General features: G+C 41.6%; 1 protein-coding gene across 2 annotated transcripts in view; it reads right to left on the bottom strand.

Annotated features, from left to right (window-relative positions):
* The window catches only part of LOC306843385 (uncharacterized protein), a 53,114-nt gene that overhangs the window by 3,360 nt on the left and 24,816 nt on the right, over positions 1 to 24,938 (bottom strand). For both annotated transcript variants that reach the window (XM_079374850.1, XM_079374849.1), the window contains one exon: positions 376 to 1,261. In XM_079374850.1, the coding sequence (XP_079230976.1) occupies positions 379 to 1,230 (852 nt within the window). In that variant the 5' untranslated portion in view covers positions 1,231 to 1,261 and the 3' untranslated portion in view covers positions 376 to 378. The remainder of the gene's footprint in view (positions 1 to 375; positions 1,262 to 24,938) is intronic.

Genomic DNA, 24,938 nt, shown 5'->3' with positions numbered 1-24,938 from the left:
CTCATGTTTATAACAGTAGCTTGGTGGAGTAGACTCATTTAGGCCAAAATATTCATTTGGTTTAAGCCAGGTTTCAGTCAGGCAGAGTACATCAAAATGATTATCTGTGATCATTTCATTTACAATAACTGCTTTGGGTGCGAGTGATCTAATGTTTAAGAGCCCAAGTTTTAAAAATTGTTTTTGTTCATTTATTTTGCGTTTTTCTGGTTTAATCACGGTCAGATATTTTCTAGATCCTGCATTGAATTTATATTTTGATCTCGCTATTCGGGGAACAGACACAGTCTGTATAGATTGGACAACGCAATTACTTCTATTTTTTAAGTGGGTAGAACAAAAGTCGTCATAGCAGTTATTTGAGAATTGGCTTACTAGTCAGATGGAGCGTAGCGTCCTGGAGATGTTGTCCGACAGGAGTTCTGCTCCGACTCTGCTGGGGTGCAGGCCATCAGCACGGAAAAGCCTAGGACGCTCCCAGAAAAGATTCCAATTATTAACAAAGATCAGTTTCTGTTCTTTACACCATGACGATAACCATTCGTTTAAAGCAAACAGTCTACTGAACCTTTCGTTTCCTTGTCGATACGTGGGAAGCGGTCCTGACACGATGATCGTCGCCGCGGGCGATGTGCTGCGTACAGTCTCGATCAGGCTCCTGTAGTCCCTCTTCAGTGTCTCCGTCTGCCGCAGCTTGATGTCGTTGGCCCCCGCGTGCAGCACGACAGCACCGATGTTCTCGTTGCCCTTCAGGATCGCAGGTATCTGCGCAGAAACATCGAGAACACGTGCACCGGGGAAACAGTGAGTGTGCACTTTACCTTCAGCTGACGTAGCACGGACGTGCCGGACGATGGAGCTTCCCACGACCACAGCATCGCGTTCCGTCTCGCGGAGGGGGGCGAAGCGGTTCCGGGTGGAGATGAAGGACATCTGGGAAGATCGCGTTCTGGGTGCACAGGGTCTGTGCAAAGAAACACACGGAGTAGAGGTGGTGGGGATGTTAGAAGCGTGTACTTTACCTTCAGCTAGCGTAGCACGGACGTGCCGGACAATGGAGTCTCCAACAATCACAACGTCGCGTTCTGTCTCGCGGAGGGGGGCGAATTTGTTCCTTGTGGAGATCTCGAAGACAGGGGGGGGAGAAGTCGTCACCCGAGGCCTGGCTCGCGTCCTCCGCTGCTGCAGCACCCAGGGTCCGTGGTGTCCCGGCGCCGGAGTGAAGGACATCTGGGAAGATCGAGTCCTGGGTGCACAGGGTCTGTGCAGAGAAACACACGGAGTAGAGGTGGTGGGAGTGTTAGCAGCGTGCTGTATATTTACCCCGGACTTGTGAGCGTCAGCCCGGGATGTTTCCAGCGCAGCTCTCCGTTCCTTCAGCTGGGCCTTTTTCTCCAGCAGGTCGCGGATCTGTTTCTCCACGGCCTCCAGCTCCAGCTGCACCGAATGCAGCTCGAACTGCATTCGGTTTATTGCCACATGGCTGCTTTTAACTGGGCAATCTGAGATCTCTCTCAAAAGTTGGTGGCTTGTAAAAACCTCCAAGCCTCTCATTTAAGTGATTGTAATGCGAGTGTAATGGTGTCTTGACTCTTTTCTCTCATGGTCAAACAATTTTGAAAACCACCCACAATCTTCTTAAGTACATTTACCTATTCCTAAGACCACATTTATTTGAATGAATTATAGCGTGTATTATGAACTATAGCATGAATTATAGTGTAGCTGTCTCAGAAAAGGTTGTATTTGCTTTAAGTGTTTCAGTAATTTATTTTGTGGAAAAGTATTTAGTTCACAAATTCGGTATAATGTATCAATGTTCATTTGGAAATTGTATTATAAAGTTGTGTAATAGTGACACCTACAGGAGAAATAGGTGCACCATTGGTTGAATTTGTCACATGATCTAGCTAGTCTTTTTTAGATTCAGATCCACAAAGAAACGCATGTGTGCTGAGAGCTATCTGATATTAAGAGTGTTTGTTAAAAGGAATGTCTATATAAATATCTTCTAATGTCTCCTGTATTTCTGATTGGAAAGCGCACACGGTATGTGGTTTATTCTTTAGACTTCATTTGTTAATTTGCAATGATGTACTTTGTTTATTGATATTGGTTCAGTAGGAAACAACTGGTTAAACTGTGGTAAAAACAGAAACACTGTATGTATCTGAATGTTATTTTATTTGTTTCAGTTTTTCACGATGTCATGACTTTATGTGAAGAAAATACGAGCCAGATGGCGATGGCCATAATGCTTATGAAGATATTAAACGTTAAGACATCAGTTGAAGCGTCATTCTTTTAATCAGAAGAAAACAGTCAGGAGCCGTTACAGTGAAAAACGTGTATTTACACCCCTGGAAGAGTGCCAGAATTAATCGAGAAAAGGGAAAGATCGTTGCTAGCCCTCGATGTAAAGAACATCCAGTCAACCTTGGTGGAAATCAGCAGCCATTGGTGGAAGAGAAGACGTCGCCATTCAAGGAAGCAACTCGACTTCGCTGCATTCGGACAGGCTTCATTTCGCGTGACTGTATTTCGTGTTGTGCGGATTAGTAATAAGAGCAAAGCAAGAAGATTTTGCTGCAGTGACGACGGATAGTCACAAGAGGGCAACGTTGCAAAGATTGGACAATTCGATTGCTACCTTTGGATTCACAGGTCAGACTATATCTTTTCAGCTTGAAATCTCATTTCTAGGTTGATGTTACTGTGTGTGCAAATGATTGAAACAAATATTTGCATTTGATAATTTGTTTTGAGTTGATAAAGGTGTGTAAATTGCCATTTTTAGGTGGTACTTACAGCTTGCTATTAGTGATTAAAGTTGAAAATCGTGTGATTTAAAGTAAGTTACCAACATGGATCAAAATAGATCAGACAATATCTTAGATCAAGTAATTCAAGCTCTTGAAGATGAAAAGGCACAATTAGAGGGGCAATTAGAAGCTGAAATTGATGTCTCAGAGAGGCTAAACTATGAAAGACGGTTAGCTGAAATTAATGCGGATCTGGACGTTCATAAGACAAGACTCCAAGAATCATCACAAGTTGAGCAAGAAGTTAGGCGATCAGAAAGAGAAAGGCGTCCAACAGAAAAAATGCTGGAGTTGAGACGTGAGGAGATCGTAAAAAGAGAACGGAAGTTCATGTTCACTTACGTAAACTTCAAAGCTGAAGCTCAGTTTATCAGATCTAAACTGAAGGAAGAGTGCTCTAAAACTGAGTTAGATGATATGATCGTGACTGCTGAAAAACGGGAAGCAGAGTTAAAACAAATATATGAGAGTATTCGTTCGCTGAACGTTCCATCTCAAGATGTAAGAGGGAGAATGGACAGCTGCACTTCAGTTACTAGTGAAATAACTGCACTACTGAAGGGACGCTGCACAGAAGTTGGCACTAAGGAGTTTGATGTGAAAGCCGTAAAAGAATCACTGTTCCAATTATTGCAAAGAGATGACGCTAAGTCAATTTATGGATCAACTGTGTCACGAGCTGAAAGAGATAGTCAGCAGAGCAGTCATATGTCAGTAAAAAGGGCAGAAGCAGCGGCACGCCTAGCTGCCAAACGTGCTGAACTAAATAGAGAAAAGGACATCTTAGCTCAAAGAAAAGAGGTGCTAGCCCAACAAGAGAAGCTAAAGATGCTGGAGGATCAAAGGGATCTTGAAGTTATGGAAGCTGAATACATTGTGTATGCAGAAGAGGAATCAAAATTTAATGCTGAAATAGGAGATACTAAAGAGAGAAACAGTTTGCCTCCGTGTCAGCATCCACTGCAGCACATCAACTCTTCATGCTGCAAGGTTTCTGAAAATTCCTTAGCTCAACCTTGCTCGGAAAGGAAGCTAGAGACGCAAGTAAATGAGGTCTTGTTAGTAAAGGCACTCAAGGAATCCCTGGCAATGACTAAACTTCCAGCTCCAGAACCATTCACATTTACAGGTGATCCACTCAAGTTTATTGAATGGCGCACTTGCTTTAAAGCTTTGATTGAAACCAATTGCACAACTCCAGCACATAGATTGTTCTATCTGAAAAGGTACATAAGTGGAGATGCACTTAGTGTACTAGAGGGAACCTTTTATCGGAGTGATGAGGAGGCATACACACAAGCTTGGGATGCCCTGAACAAGCGCTATGGACACCCTTTTTTAATCCAAAGAGCATTTAGGGCAAAGCTGAGTAATTGGCAAAAAATTGGACCCAGAGAGTCACTGAAGTTAAGAGAGTTTGGTGATTTTCTAATATCCTGCAAAAATGCAATGCCTCATATACAAGGTCTAGGAGTTTTGGATGATTGTGAAGAAAACCAGAAATTGCTGCAGAAGCTTCCTGATTGGATAACAACTCGTTGGAATAGGTATGTTACTAAAGTTTTAGAAGAAGGGAAGCCATATCCAAGTTTCACTGAGTTTTCAGGCTTTGTTGCAGAGGAGGCCCGTATTGCATGTAATCCTGTTTCCTCTCTACATGCTTTGAAACAGGCAGAGGAAAAACCTGGGAAAGAGCAGAAACGTTTCAAAGCCAGTGCTCTGGCACAAAATGTTAAACCCATTGCAAAGAGTGTGAGTGCGTGGGAAAAGGAGAAAGGCTCTCTATCCAGCCCTTCGGTCACTCAGGATAAGAAACAAATAGAATGTGTCTGTTGTCAGCAAAATCACTTTATATACAAATGTGAAAGGTTTGCAGCAATGCCTCTTGAAGAAAAGAAAGGGTTCATCATCAACAACAAGATGTGTTTTGGTTGCCTCAGAGTTGGTCATATCTCCAAAAACTGTAGAAAGAGAGCTACTTGTAACATCTGCAGACAGAGTCACCCCTCTCCACTTCACGAAGAACGATCTCAGGGAGGAAATTCAGAAGCTTTACTTGATAAAAGAGCTTCCACTAGTTTGTGCAGTGTGGGAATGGACAACTGTACTCGCACCTCAATGATAGTGCCAGTATGGCTCTCTTGTACGACAAAGGATAGCCCAGAAACTCTAGTCTATGCATTACTGGATACACAGAGCAGTAATACATTTATTGATCAGGACATCTGTGACAAAATTCAAGCAAACACAGAACCTGTGAAATTAAAGCTGTCTACAATGACTAACAGAGCTTCAATTGAGAATTGTCACAGAGCAGCTGGACTACGAGTAAGGGGTTACAGTTTGCAAGATCACATTGAGTTACCACATGCATATACTCGAGAGTACATTCCCTTGGAACAAGACAGCATTCCTACTCGCAAGAAGGCTCAGAGATGGTCCCACTTAGTCAGTGTTGCTGATAAGATGCCAGATTTATTAGATTGTCCTGTAGGGCTTCTAATTGGCTATGATTGTCCGAGAGCTTTAAAGCCAACTCAAGTGATATCAGGGAAGAATCACGAACCATACGCAGTCAAAACGGACTTAGGCTGGAGTGTAGTGGGATCCATAACACCCAACATTTGCTCTAGGAATGTATCAGGATTCTGTCATCGCATTTCTTTAAAGGAACTCCCAGCTGTCACACCCGCATCAGTAATCAGAACATTGGAAGCAGACTTTCGAGATACAGAAGGTAAGGACAAGGCAATATCCCAAGAGGACATTCAGTTTCTTCAACAATTAAATGAAAGTACCCAACACAACAAAGAAGGTCATGTTGAAATGCATCTACCTTTTAGAGAACGTCCTCAGTTAACGAACAATAAGCAACTAGCCATGGTTCGTTTGAAGCACTTGAAAAGAAAGTTTGAGAAAAATTCCAAGTACAAAGAGGACTACGTAAGGTTTATGGACAGTGCTTTTAGAGATGGTGATGTCGAAGAAGCAGAAGCCACATCAAAAGAAGGCAATACATGGTACATTCCACACCATGGGGTGTACCATCCCAGGAAGCCTGAAAAAATAAGAGTGGTATTTGACTGCTCAGCCAAATTTGAAGGCACGTCTCTAAATAACCACTTACTCACTGGACCAGACTTAATGAATGCTCTGACTGGAGTGTTGTGTAGATTTCGTGAGCAACAAATTGCAATTGTTTGCGATGTAGAGAAGATGTTCCACCGTTTTCACGTTAGTCCAGAGGATCGTGATTACTTGAGATTCCTATGGTGGGAAAATGGGGACACCGAAAAGGAACCAAAGGAATATCGCATGCGAGTGCATATTTTTGGAGCAGCATCCTCTCCAGGTTGTGCCAACTATGGCATGAAATATCTTGCCCACAAATATGGAAAGGACTACCCACTGGCAGCGAGCTTCATTCTGAAAAATTTCTATGTGGATGACGGACTTGTCAGCATTGATTCAAATGAGAAGGCCAAGAAGTTGGTTAACGAAGCACAAGAGGTCTTGGCAAAAGGAAAACTGCGTTTACACAAGTTTGTGTCCAACAGCAGAGAAGTCTTGAGTGCAATTCCTGAGAGTGAATGTGCCAGTCTAGGGAAGGATGTAGATCTGAACTACAATGACCTTCCAATGCAGAGTGTTCTGGGAGTAAAGTGGAACGTAGAAACTGATGCATTCTCATTCAAAGTTGACCTCACTGAAAGACCAGCCACTCGCCGAGGAATTCTATCTGTGGTCGCGAGTATATATGACCCATTAGGTTTTCTCGCTCCTTATATCTTGACTGGGAAAAAAGTGCTCCAAGAGATGTGCAAACGAGGAGTAGGATGGGATGAACCTCTTCCGTCTGATTTGAAGCCAAAGTGGGACACATGGCTCCATGACTTGAAAAATATCCAAAGGATTAAAATACCAAGATGCTTCATTCCTGAAAATATGGGCAAAATCCAGAAAATAGAGCTTCATCATTTTTCAGATGCCAGCAGTGAGGGTTACGGGCAGTGTTCATATATCAGGATTGTTGCTGATGAAAAAGTGCACTGTGCGCTAGTTATGGGTAAGGCTAGAGTGACCCCTTTGAAGGTTTTCAGCATACCCCGCCTTGAACTGACAGCAGCTACAGTTTCTGCTGCAGTAAGTCATACTCTTAGAGAAGAGCTTGATTTGAAAGTAAATCAGGAATTCTTCTGGACCGATTCCCAAGTAGTGCTAGGGTATATCAAGAATGAGGCTCGTCGCTTTCATGTCTTCGTAGCCAATCGGGTCCAGAAGATAAGAAACTCTACGGATCCGAGACAATGGTTGTACGTGGAAACCAGTCAGAATCCTGCAGACTGTGCATCTAGGGGTCTCAAGGTGGCAGATCTGATGGACTCAAATTGGCTGGAGGGTCCTAAGTTTTTATGGGAACGAGAGATTATCGCTGATGAAAAATCTCCAAAGCTTCTTGTAGGTGACCCTGAAGTAAAGGTCCTAAGAACAGATGCCTGTGTAAAGAACAGTTTTCTGGAAAGACTGTCAAGATTCTCAGATTGGAATACAGCTCTTAATACCATCGCTAGGATCAAAAGATTGGTGAGCAGAGACAGGTCAATGCTTATCAGTGTAGAAGAGAGAGAAAAGGCAGCTCATGTGCTCATCAAGGCTGCACAAAGAGAAGCCTTCGAAGAAGAATTCAAATGGCTCAGTCAAACCCCGGCTAGGCTGCCAAAGAATAACAAGTTATACCAACTTGATCCTATCAACCAGGATGAATTGCTCAGGGTTGGAGGACGGTTAAGAAAGTCTAATGCAGCATTTGAGTTGAAACATCCAATAATTCTTCCTAAGGAAGGTGTTGTCACACAACTAATACTTGACCATTGTCACAAGAAAACTCAACATCAAGGTCGAGGTCAAACACTGAATAAACTCAGAGCCAGTGGATACTGGATTTTGGGTGCAAGCAAGGTAGTGGCCAAGTACATCAACAATTGCGTTACCTGCAGAAAGCTGCGCAGACCAGCTGAAGAACAACGCATGGCTGATCTTCCAGCTGACAGAGTAGAACCTTCACCCCCATTCTCGTACTCAGGAATAGACTGTTTCGGTCCCTTCTATACGAAACAAGGTCGCAAGGAATTCAAAAGGTATGGTCTGTTGTTTACGTGCTTAAGCTCCCGAGCTGTACATATAGAAATGTTAGAGGACCTTACTACCGATACATTTCTGAATGCTTTAAGATGTTTCATAGCAATCAGAGGAGCAGTGCGACAGATCAGATCGGACCAGGGAACTAATTTTGTGGGGGCAAAGAATGAGTTGGAGAAAGGTTTGAAGGATCTGGACCAAGAGAGGATCTCTACCTATCTTGCAAGTAACCAATGTGACTTCCTTATGAATGTTCCTGAGGCAAGCCACATGGGAGGTGTGTGGGAACGCCAAATAAGGACAATTAGGAGTGTGCTGAATGCTGTTCTGGCACAAGCCAAAGGAAGACTGGATGACGCTTCATTAAGAACATTTTTCTATGAGGCAATGTCAGTTGTAAATAGTCGACCACTCACCACCAACACAATAAATGATCCAAAGAGTGTTGAGCCTTTGACGCCCAATCATCTGCTCACGATGAAGACCTCAGTACCTCTTCCTCCTCCTGGCAAATTTGTCCGTGAAGATCTGTACGCTAGGAAAAGATGGAGGAGAGTGCAGTATTTGTCAGAACAATTTTGGAGCAGATGGCGCAAAGAATATTTGGTCAACGTAAGCCTCAGACAACAGTGGCACACGCCTAGAAGAAATGTTCATGTTGGAGATGTAGTAATTGTCAAGGAGGACAATATTCCCAGGAATGAATGGAAACTTGCTAGAGTCGTTGAGACAAGTGCAGATGATGATGGTTTAGTCCGAAAGGTTAAACTCCAAATGGGTCAAAGTAATTTGGGAAAGAAAGGTGAACGCATAACACAAACGTCTTTCCTCGAGCGTCCAGTTCAGAAATTGGTGATAATAGTTGAGAATAATTCCTAAACAAAGATGGAATAATGTAAAATAGATACATCTACATCCAAGAGAATTAGTCAAGCAGAATTACGTAAAATTACAATAATTCTTGTCACAAAGGTATTGAAAAGTATTTGAAAGCTAAGTGACAGCTTATAGGAAAATTACCAGATTGACTTAATTCTGATCAGAACACAAATCTTTGTAATTTTGGTGGCAGTGTAGCTGTCTCAGAAAAGGTTGTATTTGCTTTAAGTGTTTCAGTAATTTATTTTGTGGAAAAGTATTTAGTTCACAAATTCGGTATAATGTATCAATGTTCATTTGGAAATTGTATTATAAAGTTGTGTAATAGTGACACCTACAGGAGAAATAGGTGCACCATTGGTTGAATTTGTCACATGATCTAGCTAGTCTTTTTTAGATTCAGATCCACAAAGAAACGCATGTGTGCTGAGAGCTATCTGATATTAAGAGTGTTTGTTAAAAGGAATGTCTATATAAATATCTTCTAATGTCTCCTGTATTTCTGATTGGAAAGCGCACACGGTATGTGGTTTATTCTTTAGACTTCATTTGTTAATTTGCAATGATGTACTTTGTTTATTGATATTGGTTCAGTAGGAAACAACTGGTTAAACTGTGGTAAAAACAGAAACACTGTATGTATCTGAATGTTATTTTATTTGTTTCAGTTTTTCACGATGTCATGACTTTATGTGAAGAAAATACGAGCCAGATGGCGATGGCCATAATGCTTATGAAGATATTAAACGTTAAGACATCAGTTGAAGCGTCATTCTTTTAATCAGAAGAAAACAGTCAGGAGCCGTTACATATAGTGTGTAATAATAATAATAATAATAATAATTCAATTAATTATTGATCGATCGATCGAGAGAGAGTGAGAGAGATGATGTGTTGTGTGTACCTGCCTGCTGCATCTCTCTACAAACAACTACTTCAAAAAAATCGATTTGATCTGGCATCTATCTTTTATTTTATTAATAAAACTCATGGGGAAGCTTTGACTCCGCTTCGCGTCGTGGCCGCATCACCACCTCAGGTGTGCATTATTTTTCTAATAATTCAACGGCCCGTCGTCAATTATTCCGCTTATACTACGGTTGCCACACCTCAAGACATCGATCAGATTATATATTTCAAGGGATTCGTCCGGTTTTTCTACTTAAATCGCTATTGTGAGTAAGATTATTTCTTCCGCATCTCATCCAACGACTCTTTTGCTAGTTCCAAAACGTCATTTTAAAGCTGGCAATGGAGGCTTGAGCCGTTGATAGCAGACTAATGCAGTTAATAATGAAGTTATTAGAAAGAGAGCGAGAGAGACAGAGACACAGAGAAAGAGAAACAGAGAGAGAGAGAGAGAGAGAGAGAGAGAGAGAGAGCTTGTATGAATTAGGCTACCTCTGTGTGTCCCTCAACAGTGTTCTGAAGCACCGTCTCTAAACTGTAAGTCTGCTTTAAGATGCAGCGCTGTTATTACCTTGCTAGTGAGAAATGTCATGTGTAGCCTTTAAGTTGCTACACTAGGCTAACTGATAAAATCGTCAGGGCAGCGCTGACAACGATGCGAAGTGATATGGAACTGTAATGCGGTCAAGAAAGCTGCCTGGAACTACGTTCGCCGTGCGTTTCCCTGAAAATAATTGCACACCTCAGAACGTTCGTCAGCCAATCAGATTCAAGCATTCAACGGCCCCGTAGTATAAACGGTTTTACTGCATACCTGCCAGCCAATCAGAATCGAGTATTCAGACAGACCATGGAATAATATTATATATACTAGTATTATATACTTAAATTGTGTAAACAAAGTGTACAAAGAACGAACATCCCCTACCCTAGACATCCCGTTGCAATTTACTTACAGCTGATAGAAATATTTAAAATGAATCACAATTATACATAAATAATTTCATTTAAGCTAATTGCTACAGTTGCAGCATATTATAGTTAAACTTAGGAGTCTGAAAAGTGTTTCATTAGATAAACTTACAAGAGAGCGAATGCATTCTACACCATAGTTTTAAATATCTGTCTGACTGAGAGGTGAAGCAGGCTGTGGGGTTGTAGGTCAGAAATCGCAGAGGGGAAGGCTGGCGTCAGTATTATATTTCAAGGGCTGCTACAGAGTTCCTGCCTCTATGAGGCCATTTCATGTGATACAGTAGGCACAATGTATGTGACAGCAGCTGCTTGTTAATGGTCTGACCTTTGACCTTGAATACTGTTTGCTCCTCCAGATGAATGGACTCACTGACAGTCAAATCAAAGCATTCTTCTGTCAGTCTACAATACTGTCTGTTCTTTATTCCATTACTGTGGTTACACACACACACACACACACACACACACACACACACCCACACACAAATAAATGACTTACACACAAATAAATGACTTACTACTGTGCATTATGATCTATTCTCTCTTTTCTGCGATCCCCACATCTGCTGTTAATTAGAGCAGACAGTATCTAAATTCCTTTTCTAGTTCCAAAAGAAAAACAATTTCACAACACATGAGAGTGAGCAAAACAGACAGTTAACATTCCATGCCTCCAGACCAACAACAAATCCTCCAAGTATGAGACAAATTATTGTAAACAGGATCTTGTCACTGAACTATCCAGTCCAGACTATAAAAAATGTGTGGTTGGAATTTTGAAATTGACCAAAATATCTGGGATTTGGCTTTGTTTTCTTTGTTTCTTGTTTACAGACACCAATCATTGTAATTTACACAAAATTACACAAGTAAATTTTTTTTTTAATTCAAATTGTAGACTAATAGTAGTGGTCTTAAAAAGGAGTGTGAATTATTGAATGTCCATTTGTAGTACTTCAAATATCAAATCTTCAAATAAAAAACCTGTTCAAATATCAAATATTCAAATATCAAATCGGCAAGACGATAGGGTAGTCCAAAAATACGTAGGCAAGAATCTGGAACCAGGAAATCAGGAAACATAACTAGACCAGACTAAGACTAGAACTAGAAACTAAGATAGGGAAATGGCTCCATAGAGTGCTATCACTAGGAGAGCGATAAACGCAGACAATACTTGGCGCCAGGGCGGAGCCAGAGGCCAGGACAGGGCCAACAGAGCAAGGGCCCAGACGGAACAGGAGCCCACCAGCACATAGCAGATGCAACAGGAGCCCACCAGGATGGAGCAGAATGTCTCCAAAGCAGAGCAGGCGGAGCAGAAGACCACCAGACTGGAGCAGAGGACCACCACGGCAGAGCAGAAGACGCCAAAAAAGAGAGCTTGTACAGACTCAAGGACCAAGGCAGGGAACATAGGAAGTCCTTCAATATTTTCCTTGGTGGCAACTATAGACTGTAAAAAAAGATGGACGGCGCGTCTCCGCTTCCTTCCACTACCGCCCAAACTCCCGCGGACCCAATCAACCTTAACAACACGCCCCATTTTTATAACATCAAATTACTAGCTAAAATCAAACTTACCACAAAAACGAACAATTGAACATATATCAGCATGATAACAACTACCTTAAATGACCAAAATCATATTTCGGAAAATTGTATTGGAAGTGTAATTAATTTTTTTGTTATGACTCAAGTCCCATTCGTTTACATGGTTAGGGAGGGGTTTATGACCTGTACTGCAGCCAGCCACCAGGGGGCGATCAAAGAGCCCGCAGCTTCACTTTCCAATATGAGTGAGACACACCCGGTGGCAACTGAGAGGGCAGAAAGTCCATAAGCAAACTCCCTGATCAAAACCGGACTGGCAGACAATTCAAAATTGTATTAATTGACTGGAACTGGACAGGGAGACAGTTCAAAATCTGACTCATTGACAGTGACTGGACAGACTGGCAGTTCAAAATCTGGCTCATTGACTGGAACTGGACAGGAAAGCAGTTCATAAATGGTCTCTATGGTGGTGACAGTGTTAACGGGATAAACATGTAGCACATTTACAGTTTCTAGGCTCACAACTGGACTAATGGGGCAGGTTACAGGTCTCTTGTTAGGCACTGGACAGACAGGTGGTTCAACATTAGACTCATTAGTTGTGACCGGACAATCAGTCTCCATGGCTGGTTCAGAACAGGACAAAAGTTCATAAGTGGTCTCCATGGCCAGTTCGGGACAAGGCAAGAGTTCACGAGCGGCCTCCATAGCCGTGACAGGACAGGGCAAGAGCTCACAGATGCCCTCCTTATCCATGACGGGACAGGGTGAGAATTCACAGACTGCCTCCTTAGCCATGACAGGACAGGGCGAGAGCTCAAAGACGGCCTCCTTAGCTGTGACGGGACAGGGCGAGAATTCACAGATGGCCTCCTTAGCTGTGACAGGACAGGGCGAGAGTTCATAATTGAGTCCCACTGACACCTCTGAAGGTTCTGCAGCAGATGCCGCCGCCTTTGGAGGTTCTACAGTATCAGGATACAAGGAGAGTTCAGCAACGGCTTCTTCGACCGTGACATGACAGGCTGAAAGTGCATTGCTGGGCGCCACCACCACGAAAGGAGCTGAAGCGAACACTGCCACTTCGGGAGAAACTGCCACCTCAGCCGCCACCTCTAGAGACATCATAGTGGACTCTGCCATCTCTGCGAGTTCTGTGGTGGGGTATGCAGCCCAAACACACCAAAAAGCAATTCCCATCATGGGAAGCACTTTAGAATTTTGGGAACAGGAGGGCTAGAATGAGTGGGTTTGGGGATACCAGCTGCACATGCAGACACCAGCAGTGCATCCCTCACACTGGATACCAGACTGGGAAATCGAAGAACTGACCTTGAATATCTGGGTGTGACGGACAGGACGTGACAAGACTCTGGATGATCCGCTGTGATGTGATTTAACTCTGGATGATCCGCTGTGACGTGATTTAACTCTGGATGATCAGATGTGATGTGACATAACTCTGGATTATCAGCTGTGACAAAAATAGAACTTTTTATATTAAAACAAACAAGCAAACCTAGCCCAGATGAGAAAAAGTAACGCACAAGTAACGTAACACATTACTTTCCATAAAAAGTAACTAAGTAATGCAATTAGTTACATTTTTAGGGAGTAATGCAATATTGTAATGCATTACCTTTAAAAGTAACTTTCCCCAACACTGCTAATCCCAGCTATCAGAGAGTGTTCTTGGTCAACATCTCTGCCCAGCACTGAGTTGTCTTTGTCGCCACTGCTCCTACCTTACATAAAGGCTGTCTCCTCACTCAGCACCTCTAGAGGATTAGGAGTTTTGTGCACCCCTAATCTTCCTCACGCCAGCCCCTCAGCTCCACTATCAGCCCTGCCATGCAGCCCCAATCTGCCTTGGGGCTCCTAGTCCACCAGCTCTGCCCTGGAGAGGTGACCCATTATCTTTGCCTCTACTCTCTAAACCTATCGCTCCCCCTCGCCCCATCAAACAGTTGGCTCCGACTTGGCTCCTTGGCTCCCTGCGCCAAGATTTCAGCGCAAACTTTAAAGCATGCTAAAGTTAAAGGAAATATGGCTCAGATTACTAAAACCATACATGGAAATATGTGCGTACTTATATAGTCACCAATGGAGCCTGAATGTCATTCAGTGAATGTCAAAACTGTGCTTACTGAAAACTAATTTTAAGATATTAACCTCAAATTTGGAACGCAACTAGTTCAAATTTTGGGTTTTTCTAGGAGTTTTAGAGTCCAACATGTTTTGTTAAATAATTTATAAAAAATATTAAAATGACAATTTTTACATCTTATATTTCCATAAGATTAAACTTCTATAACTTTTTTTAATACTACCTTTTTAAAACTTCTCTTTTTTTTAAAACTTCTACAATAATCTGTTTGTCACGAATCCAGTCCATGGCCTTCCGTCCGATTGCCTCCAGAGGTCGCTCTTCCATTATATTGACTCTCACACAACACAGACTGTTACACATCACCCTGGACTTCATTTCCCATGTTCCATTGCACTGATTGGACTCACCTGCAGTCAATCACACACACACTATATTACACCCACTCAGACTCTTCTCAAACTGCCGAGTATGATCTGCGTTTATCTCTCTCCTAATAGCGATTTTATGGAGCCATTCCGTGTTTCCTGAGTTAAAGTTTAGTTTAGACTTGTTTATAGTCTGATTACCCATGTCTTGATTTTTGCCTGTTTTCTCGTCTTGTCTGATCTCTGCCTGCACTGAACTTTATAACCTGCCTTGGATCTCTCTCTCGTCTTGTCGTTTGGACTCTGTTTGCCCCTGCCTGGACTGCCTGCTGATCAACCCTGTCTGAAACTATTGTGTCTTGCCCGTGCCATACCTGTTTGCTGGTGTTTGACCCTGCCTGTGTTTTGACCATGTAAATTAATAAATGCTTGCATATGGATCCACACGCCTCACGCCCCTGTCTCCCTGTTACACTGTTATGTGTCTACTTAAAAAAAAAAAAAAAAAAAAAAGATTTTTTTTTTAAGATTTTTAGAAAATCTTGAAAAAACATTAAGTTGAAAATCTCATTTTCAGTGTTATGCTCAAAAAGTGGGACTGGCCGTTAATATATTTTACATGTACTAAATTGCAACCTCTTCATTACATACAGGTCCTTCTCAAAAAATTAGCATATTGAGATAAAGTTCATTATTTTCTGTAATGTACTGATAAACATTAGACTTTCATATATTTTAGATTCATTACAACACAACTGAAGTAGTTCAAGCCTTTTATTGTTTTAATATTGATGATTTTGGCATACAGCTCATGAAAACCCAAAATTCCTATCTCAAAAAATTAGCATATCATGAAAAGGTTCTCTAAACGAGCTATTAACCTAATCATCTGAATCAACTAATTAACTCTAAACACCTGCAAAAGATTCCTGAGGCTTTTATAAACTCCCAGCCTGGTTCATTACTCAAAACCGCAATCATGGGTAAGACTGCCGACCTGACTGCTGTCCAGAAGGCCATCATTGACACCCTCAAGCAAGAGGGTAAGACACAGAAAGAAATTTCTGAACGAATAGGCTGTTCCCAGAGTGCTGTATCAAGGCACCTCAGTGGGAAGTCTGTGGGAAGGAAAAAGTGTGGCAGAAAACGCAGCACAACGAGAAGTGGTGACCGGACCCTGAGGAAGATTGTGGAGAAGGACCGATTCCAGACCTTGGGGGACCTGCGGAAGCAGTGGACTGAGAAACATCCAGAGCCACCGTGTACAGGCGTGTGCAGGAAATGGGCTACAGGTGCCGCATTCCCCAGGTCAAGCCACTTTTGAACCAGAAACAGCGGCAGAAGCGCCTGACCTGGGCTACAGAGAAGCAGCACTGGACTGTTGCTCAGTGGTCCAAAGTACTTTTTTCGGATGAAAGCAAATTTTGCATGTCATTCGGAAATCAAGGTGCCAGAGTCTGGAGGAAGACTGGGGAGAGGGAAATGCCAAAATGCCTGAAGTCCAGTGTCAAGTACCCACAGTCAGTGATGGTCTGGGGTGCCATGTCAGCTGCTGGTGTTGGTCCACTGTGTTTTATCAAGGACAGGGTCAATGCAGCTAGCTATCAGGAGATTTTGGAGCACTTCATGCTTCCATCTGCTGAAAAGCTTTATGGAGATGAAGATTTCATTTTTCAGCACGACCTGGCACCTGCTCACATAGTGCCAAAACCACTGGTAAATGGTTTACTGACCATGGTATTACTGTGCTCAATTGGCCTGCCAACTCTCCTGACCTGAACCCCATAGAGAATCTGTGGGATATTGTGAAGAGAAAGTTGAGAGACGCAAGACCCAACACTCTGGATGAGCTTAAGGCCGCTATCGAAGCATCCTGGGCCTCCATAACACCTCAGCAGTGCCACAGGCTGATTGCCTCCATGCCACGCCGCATTGAAGCAGTCATTTCTGCAAAAGGATTCCCGACCAAGTATTGAGTGCATAACTGAACATAATTATTTGAAGGTTTACTTTTTTTGTATTAAAAACACTTTTCTTTTATTGGTCGGATGAAATATGCTAATTTTTTGAGATTTGGGTTTTCATGAGCTGTATGTCAAAATCATCAATATTAAAACAAAAAGCTTGAACTACTTCAGTTGTGTTGTAATTAATCTAAAATATATGAAAGTCTAATGTTTATCAGTACATTACAGAAAATAATGAACTTTATCACAATATGCAAATTGTTTGAGAAGGACCTGTATATGTAATACAAATGATTAAATTCATGATGTACAAGTTTTCATAGAAATGACACTGAGTGTAGTTAACCATAAATGTCTATCAGTACATTCAGCAGTACACTTGGATTTACATATAAAGATACTTGAGTCTGTCACAAAACAAAAAAACAAACAACAACAAAAAACACTCTAAAGTTCAGGTAATTGTTTTTAATCTGCATTATAAAATGAGTGCTCCCTTTAGTGTGATAAAGTATACTTCTTTTTCACTTGGGTGCATTTTATTTAACCTAGCAATACTTACAGTAAATACATAAATATTTAAAATTTGATCAAATATGTCAGTCAAAAATCTAAAATAAAATAAAAAATACACCCCATCCTTTTGGTGATGTCACATCCAGCTCCAGATTCATAAATCCATTTCCTGTTTTTTCAGGTGTGTAGAAGCAGAAGAAAAGACTCTCAGATCTATATAAGGCTTATTACTAATCCAATGAGAGACAGGAAGTTCTCTTTGTGTGAAGAGGTGGATACTTGTGCTCCACCATCCATTGGAAGGTTAGTCCTGTCACATATGGGAAAAACCCTACTGTAACTGCAGACCAGAGTCAACACAAATTGTTGTGCATTTAGCAGTCCTGTAATATATATCTAAGTTTAATAGTGCTGTATTTCCCATGTTACAAAAACAGCATTCTTCCATCTTAGAAACATTGCCAAGCTTCGAAGCATGCTACCTGTTTCTGATGCAGAAAAGCTAGTTCATGCATTCATGACCTCTAGACTGGACTATTGTAATGCACTGCTAGCTGGTTGTCCTGCATCTTCAATAAACAAGCTACAGATAGTCCAAAATGCAGCGGCTAGAGTTCTTACCAGATCAAGAAAATATGATCAGATTACTCCAATTTTACAGTCTCTGCACTGGCTACCTATTAAGTTCCGTATCATTTACAAATTATTATTACTTGCCTATAAGGCCCTAAATGGTTTAGCACCTGCGTACCTAACTTGTCTTCTACCACGCTATAATCCAACCCGCTCCCTAAGGTCGCAAAACTCTGGACTTTTGGTAGTACCTAGGATAGCAAAGTCCACTAAAGGAGGTAGAGCCTTTTTACATTTGGCTCCCAAACTCTGGAATAGCCTTCCTGATAACATTCGGGGTTCAGACACACTCTCTCTGTTTAAATCTAGATTAAAGACACATCTCTTTAGCCAAGCATTCACATAAAGCATCTTATCTAATCTTGTACTGCAGTTATATCTGATCAGACGTACATTATTATTATTCTTTAGCTTGGGTTGAACAATTTACATCCCGTGGTAGGTAGGAATTACAGAACTTCAGTCTGGATCCAACCATTACATGATCTGAGATGACCGAACACCTGAGATGGAGGATCAGTGCCGGGAGATGACGTATGTGTCCCTGATCGTAGGCAGAGGCCAGACACCTGGATGAACGCCAGAGACAGATCCCCATTGAGGACCCCGCCACTTAGACAGCCATCGGAAAAGACCACTGGAACCAGCTAAGCCCATTCAATCTGACTTGCTGCAGTTTGGAACTGAACTGCTGGTTTGTTTGGCCAGAGGAGAATTGGCCCCCCGACTGAGCCTGGTTTCTCCCAAGGTTTTTTCTCCATTCTGTCACCGATGGAGTTTTGGTTCCTTGCCGCTGTCGCCTCTGGCTTGCTTAGTTGGGGACGCTTCATTTCCAGCGATATCGTCGACCTGATTGCAAAGACACTATTTAACTTATTGACACATTATTTTCCTTTTTTGATATTGTGCAGTGCTTTGACACAATTTGCATTGTAAAAAGCGCTATATAAATAAAGGTGACTTGACTTGACTTGACTTGTAGTAACCTGCGATTATGTGTTTAGTATGTGTTTAGATCAAAGTCAAAATGGTGATTGCTCACTTAGCCTACAGCCATTCAGTTAGTAGTCTCAGCCCCATACTGCACACCAATAAATCTCCCACAGTCTGTTTACATGACAGCTCGTGTGGCATCAGCAGTTTTCAATTCCGGTACTGGCGACCCATCGCTCTGCATGTTTTGTAGGCTATGTCTCTCTTATGTAACACACCTGATTAAATTCAGATGAGGAACTGACATTATCAGCTCATAAGGAGAGAACTCCATTAACTTAACTGTTACCTCTTCTCCACTGGCGCTGGAGCTGGATCCAGAGTTGGGTGGTACTCGCTCAGAACTGGCTTGGATTCCAAGCTGGTTTATGCTGGTATAGTGCTGGCCCAGGCTGGTTTATACTGGTATAGTGCTGGTCCAGGCTTTTTTATGCTGGTATAGTGCTGGTCCAGGTTGGTTTATATTGGTATAGTGCTAGTTTATGCTGGTTAATGCTGGTATAGTGCTGGTCCAGGCTTTTTTATGCTGGTATAGTGCTGGTCCAGGTTGGTTTATGCCAGTGTAGTGCTAGTTTATTCTGGTTAGTGCTGGTATAGTGTGGGTTCAGGCTGTTTTATGCTGGTATAGTGCTGGTCTAGCTGGTGGACCAGCATATCCACACTGTTCTCGGACCAAATGGAGCTGGTGATGCTGGTTCACTGGCATGGTCTTGCAGGGTTGAGTGTCAGTAGGCTAGCTGTTTGTATGCAAGTATTGTTTTGGGGACAAAGCGTTTTTGCTTGCATATTTCTCTATTTATCGAATTAATGATGAAACAGAAAAACAATATAAGGTTAAAACATGCTTTATTGAATGATATGATAACTTTGTAATTTCTTTTGCTCCCTCTGCTGAAAGTGTCACGGTTCACTCATTCATTGTTTCCTCCTTGTCCCGTGTATTGTCATGTGTGTGCTTGTAGTACGTGTGTGGGCGTGGCCGAGCCATCACCATTCACTACACTCAGCTGAGCCTCGTTAGCAGCACCAGCTGCAGCTCCTTAACTCACCCATAAATACTCACCAGTTTCTCCTCTCCTTTGTCAGATCGTTTTGGATGTCTCCCTGCGTTTGTTCTGTGACTTTCACGTGTCCTCCGTCCTTCGTCTGATGTCAAGGTGTTCGTCCGGTGTTGGTGTGTGTTTACGTTCGTGTTGGGGATTCCCACTCATCGCCACGGATCCGTCTCGTCACCACCACCCTGTTGTGTTGCCCATCCGGTCCCTGTGCCATCTGTCATCAGTCATCAGTCGTCATTGCTTCCTGGTTGTCTGTTATCTGTCTGGCTACAATAAACCTTTGTTTCACCTGCAATCGCTTCCTCATCTCTCCGGGTCGTGACAGAAAGTAGAACTGAAAATTTGTATTGCTTTAGTTATGATTACATTATTAATTAATGTCATTGGTAAACTGGTAAAAAGTTTCAAAGCATCAAAGGAATTGTCTCCTTTCTCATAAGATCTGTACAAAAATCACTTAAAAAGAGCTTGAGTACACTGCATAAATTCATTTAGATATGAAAACCAAAACCAAAAAATGCCTAATGGAAGCTTAATCATAAGCAGTTTGTTCAATAACAGGGGTTATGAGAAGAGCTCTTTCAATGGGACAGTTAATAACAACTTGATAATGAAAGTTCAAAACTAAAAGTTGTGACGTGAACAGCTAATTATGATACGGCATGAACGCAGCATATAATGTAATTCTAACACAGTTTGTTGAACAGGATGAAGCATTGAACCGGTGAACTTTTAAACAATTTAATAACAAAATAAACACAAAAGTAAAGCAACATCCCCTCGCAGACGATTTCTGCACACAAAACAAGTAAAGTAAAGTCACCTTTATTTAAATATATATATATATATATATATATATTTAGCGCTGTTAACAATACAGATTGTGTCAAAGCACTTAACAGTATCAAATTGGAGGATAGAGTGTCAGTAATGTATAAAAATAAGATTAAACACTCAATTTTCAGTTAAAGGCATTTCATTATTGAATTCAGTGATGTCATTTTCTAGATCAGTTTAGTTTAAATAGTATCTGCGAAATCAAATTGACGATAATCGCTAGAAATTAAGTGTTCCCAACTGAGTAAACCAGAGGCGACAGCGGCAAGGAACCAAAACTCCCTCTGTGACAGAATGGAGAAAAAAACCTTGGGAGAAACCAGGCTCAGTTGGGGGGCCAGTTCTTCTCTGGCCAGGAGATAACTGTTTATTTATTGATTACTTATTGTTTTAATTAAAATTGTATATGTATAAACGTATTTATTTCTATTTTATATTTTTGCAATTTCTAACAATAATAGTATTATGTACAAACCCGATTCCAAAAAAGTTGGGACACTGTACAAATTGTGAATAAAAACAGAATGCAATGATGTGGAAGTTTCAAATTTCAATATTTTATTCAGAATACAACATAGATGACATATCAAATGTTTAAACTGAGAAAATGTATAATTTTAAGGGAAAAATAAGTTTATTTTAAATTTCATGGCATCAACACATCTCAAAAAAGATGAGGTCTTCCCTGAAAGAGACAACGTCTGGCTGGGAGCATATGTTGTTCTAGAACTTGGATATATCTTTCAGCATTGATGGTGCCTTTCCAGATGTGTAAGCTGCCCATGCCACACGCACTCATGCAACCCCATACCATCAGAGATGCAGGCTTCTGAACTGAGCGCTGATAACAACTTGGGTTGTCCTTGTCCTCTTTAGTCCGGATGACATTGCGTCCCAATTTTCCAAAAAGAACTTCAAATTTAGATTCGTCTGACCACAGAACAGTTTTCCACTTTGCCATAGTCCATTTTAAATACGCCTTGGCCCAGAGAAAACGCCTGCGCTTCTGGATCATGTTTGGATATGGCTTCTTTTTTGACCTATAGAGTTTTAGCCGGCAACGGCGAATGGCACGGTGGATTGTGTTCACCGACAATGTTTTCTGGAAGTATTCCTGAGCCCATGTTGTGATTTCCATTACAGTAGCATTCCTGTATGTGATGCAGTGCCGTCTAAGGGCCCGAAGATCATGGGCATCCAGTATGGTTTTCCGGCCTTGACCCTAACGCACAGAGATTGTTCCAGATTCTCTGAATCTTTGGATGATATTATGCACTGTAGATGATGAAAACTTCAAACTCTTTGCAATTTTTCTCTGAGAAACTCCTTTCTGATCCTCTTGCCATCTTGACTTCTGAGAGACACTGCCACTCTGAGAGGCTATTTTTATACCCAATCATGTTGCCAATTGACCTAATAAGTTGCAAATTGGTCCTCCAGCTGTTCCTTATATGTACATTTAACTTTTCCGGCCTCTTATTGTTACCTGTCCTAACTTTTTTGGAATGTGTAGCTCTCATGAAATCCAAAATGAGCCAATATTTGGCATGACATTTCAAAATGTCTCACTTTCAACATTTGATATGTTATCTATATTCTATTGTGAATAAAATATAAGTTTATGAGATTTGTAAATTATTGCATTCCTTTTTTATTCGTAATTTGTACAGTGTCCCAACTTTTTTGGAATCGGGTTTGTAGTTAGGTATTTTAATATATTTTTAGTTTTCTTTTATTTTAATTTTTATTGTATTTAAGTCGAGGTCTTCACTGGAGATATGTCCCCGGGGCTCATCCAGGTGTCCCGGCCTCCGCCGACGATCAGGGAGACATCATCATCTGGCGCCGATCCACCAAATACTAGCGTAGATGCCATTTTTCTTACGATGTAACGAGTACATCGTGTGTTATGAGGAGTGTTCGAATAGTGTTAGGTAGATAGTTCCAGAGTTTGGATAGGTTAAATAGGAAAAGGATCTGCCGCCCACAGTCGATTTTGATATTCTAGGTATTATCAAACGGCCAGAGTTTAAAATTTTAAATAGATTTTAAAATCTTGTTAATTACTTATAAAGCCCTGAATGGCTTAGCTCCTCAGTACTTGAGCGAGCTCTTATCACATTATAGTCCTCCACGTCCACTGCATTCTCAAAACTCTGGCCGTTTGACACGGCATGGGAGTACCAAACTTTTCTTTCATGTCTTATTGTGCTTAAAATGTCAAATACACAGAAATTTATATTAAAAATACAAGAGTTACAAACGAGTTGATTATGTCTGTGAAGGTAAACAGCTGGGAAAGAAATCAAGAGATTTTTCACATTGCGTTCATATTCTGCTGTTCTGTGGCCAAAGATTTGTGGGTCTTGTGTGCAGAGCTGATGTGCGTAGTTAATAGATTGCACTAACATCAGACTACTTTTAGCCTAACCCTGGACTTTGTTCAGCCCCTGCCTACTGAAAAGACAATTTATATCCATTTATATCCAAAGCAGGATTAAAAAGGAGTATAAAAATATGGGCACACTTTCTTGATGGGGGGCCTGTGCCCCAGTACATGTGGAAAGATTAGAAACACCGGTTACACTTTGTTTTGAAAGTCCACTTTAGACATTCTACTAACTATAAGTAACTTTGTAACTACATGCCAACTAATTCTCATTAATTTCAACTACACTGAACAAAATTACAAACGCAACACTTTTGTTTTTGTTCATGAGCAGAACTCAAAGATCTAAGACATTTTCCGAAAACCAGTCAGTATCTGGTGTGCCCACCATTTGCCTCACGCAGTGCAACACATCTCCTTCACATAGAGTTGATCAGGTTGTCCACTCCTCTTCAATGGATGTATGAAGTTGCTGGATATTGGCAGGAACTGGAACACGCTGTCGTATACGCCGATCCAGAGCATCCCAAACATGCTCAATGGGTGACATGTCCGGTGAGTATGCTGGCCATGCAAGAGCTGGGATGTTTTCAGCTTCCAGGAATTGTGTACAGATCCTTGCAACATGGGGCCATGCATTATCATGCTGCAACATGAGGTGATGGTCGTGGATGAATGGCACAACAATGGGCCTCAGGATCTCGTCACGGTATCTCTGTGCATTCAAAATGCCATCAATAAAATGCACTTGTGTTCGTTGTCCATAACATACGCCTGCCCATACCATAACCCCACCGCCACTCGATCCACAATGTTTTGACATCAGCAAACCGCTCACCCACAAGATGCCATATACACGCTGTCTGCCACCTGCCTTGTACAGTGAAAACCTGGATTCATCTGTGAAGAGAACACCTCTCCAAAGTGCCAGACACCATCGAATGTGAGCATTTGCCCACTCAAGTCGGTTACGATGACGAACTGCAGTCAAGTCGAATGACCCTATTGAGGATGATGAGCATGCACATGAGCTTCCCTGAGATGGTTTCTGACAGTTTGTGCAGACATTCTTGCAAATTATACAAAAACCGCTTGTTGCAGCAGCTGTCCGGGTGGCTGGTCTCAGACAATCTTGGAGGTGAAGATGCTGGTGTGGTTACACGTGGTCTCCGGTTGTGAGGCTGGTTGGATGTACTGCAAAATTCTCTTTGGAGAACGCCTTTGGAGACGGCTTATGGTAGAGAAATGAAAATTCCATTCATGGGCAACAGCTCAGGTGGACATTCCTGCAGTCAGCATGCCAATTGCACACTCCCTCAAAACTTGCGACATCTGTGGCATTGTGCTGTGTGATAAAACTGCACATTTTAGAGTGGCCTTTTATTGTGGCCAGCCTAAGGCACACTTGTGCAATAATCATGCTGTCTAATCAGCATCTTGCCACACCTGCATAGCTGGAGGAACATTTTATTTTATTAACATACAAATTATGATGTATGCAAACCAATATACTGTATATCTGTACTTTTGTGATTTTAGTTCAATATTTTTTTCTTTAATATTTATATTAGGCTATTTAAGGGGATTTTACTAAATATTTACATCGTTGATATGCAAACGTTTTGGTCCGTGCACTTTGGTGAATTGTCTCATCAGAAACAACAAAGTGCATATGTACCTACATGCGATATAAGAGATTAATTCATCATACACTTTAGACAACATCACTGATCATAGCTTATGGCTTTTTTTTTGGAGTGCTTACACTCATGCTAGACTGAATTAAGTG

The sequence above is a fragment of the Barbus barbus genome (genome assembly GCF_936440315.1).
Source record: "Barbus barbus genome assembly, chromosome: 24".
Classification (NCBI taxonomy): Eukaryota; Metazoa; Chordata; class Actinopteri; order Cypriniformes; family Cyprinidae; genus Barbus; species Barbus barbus.
The sequence above is the reverse complement of the archived record's forward strand: the minus strand, read 5'-3'. Positions and strand labels throughout refer to the sequence as shown.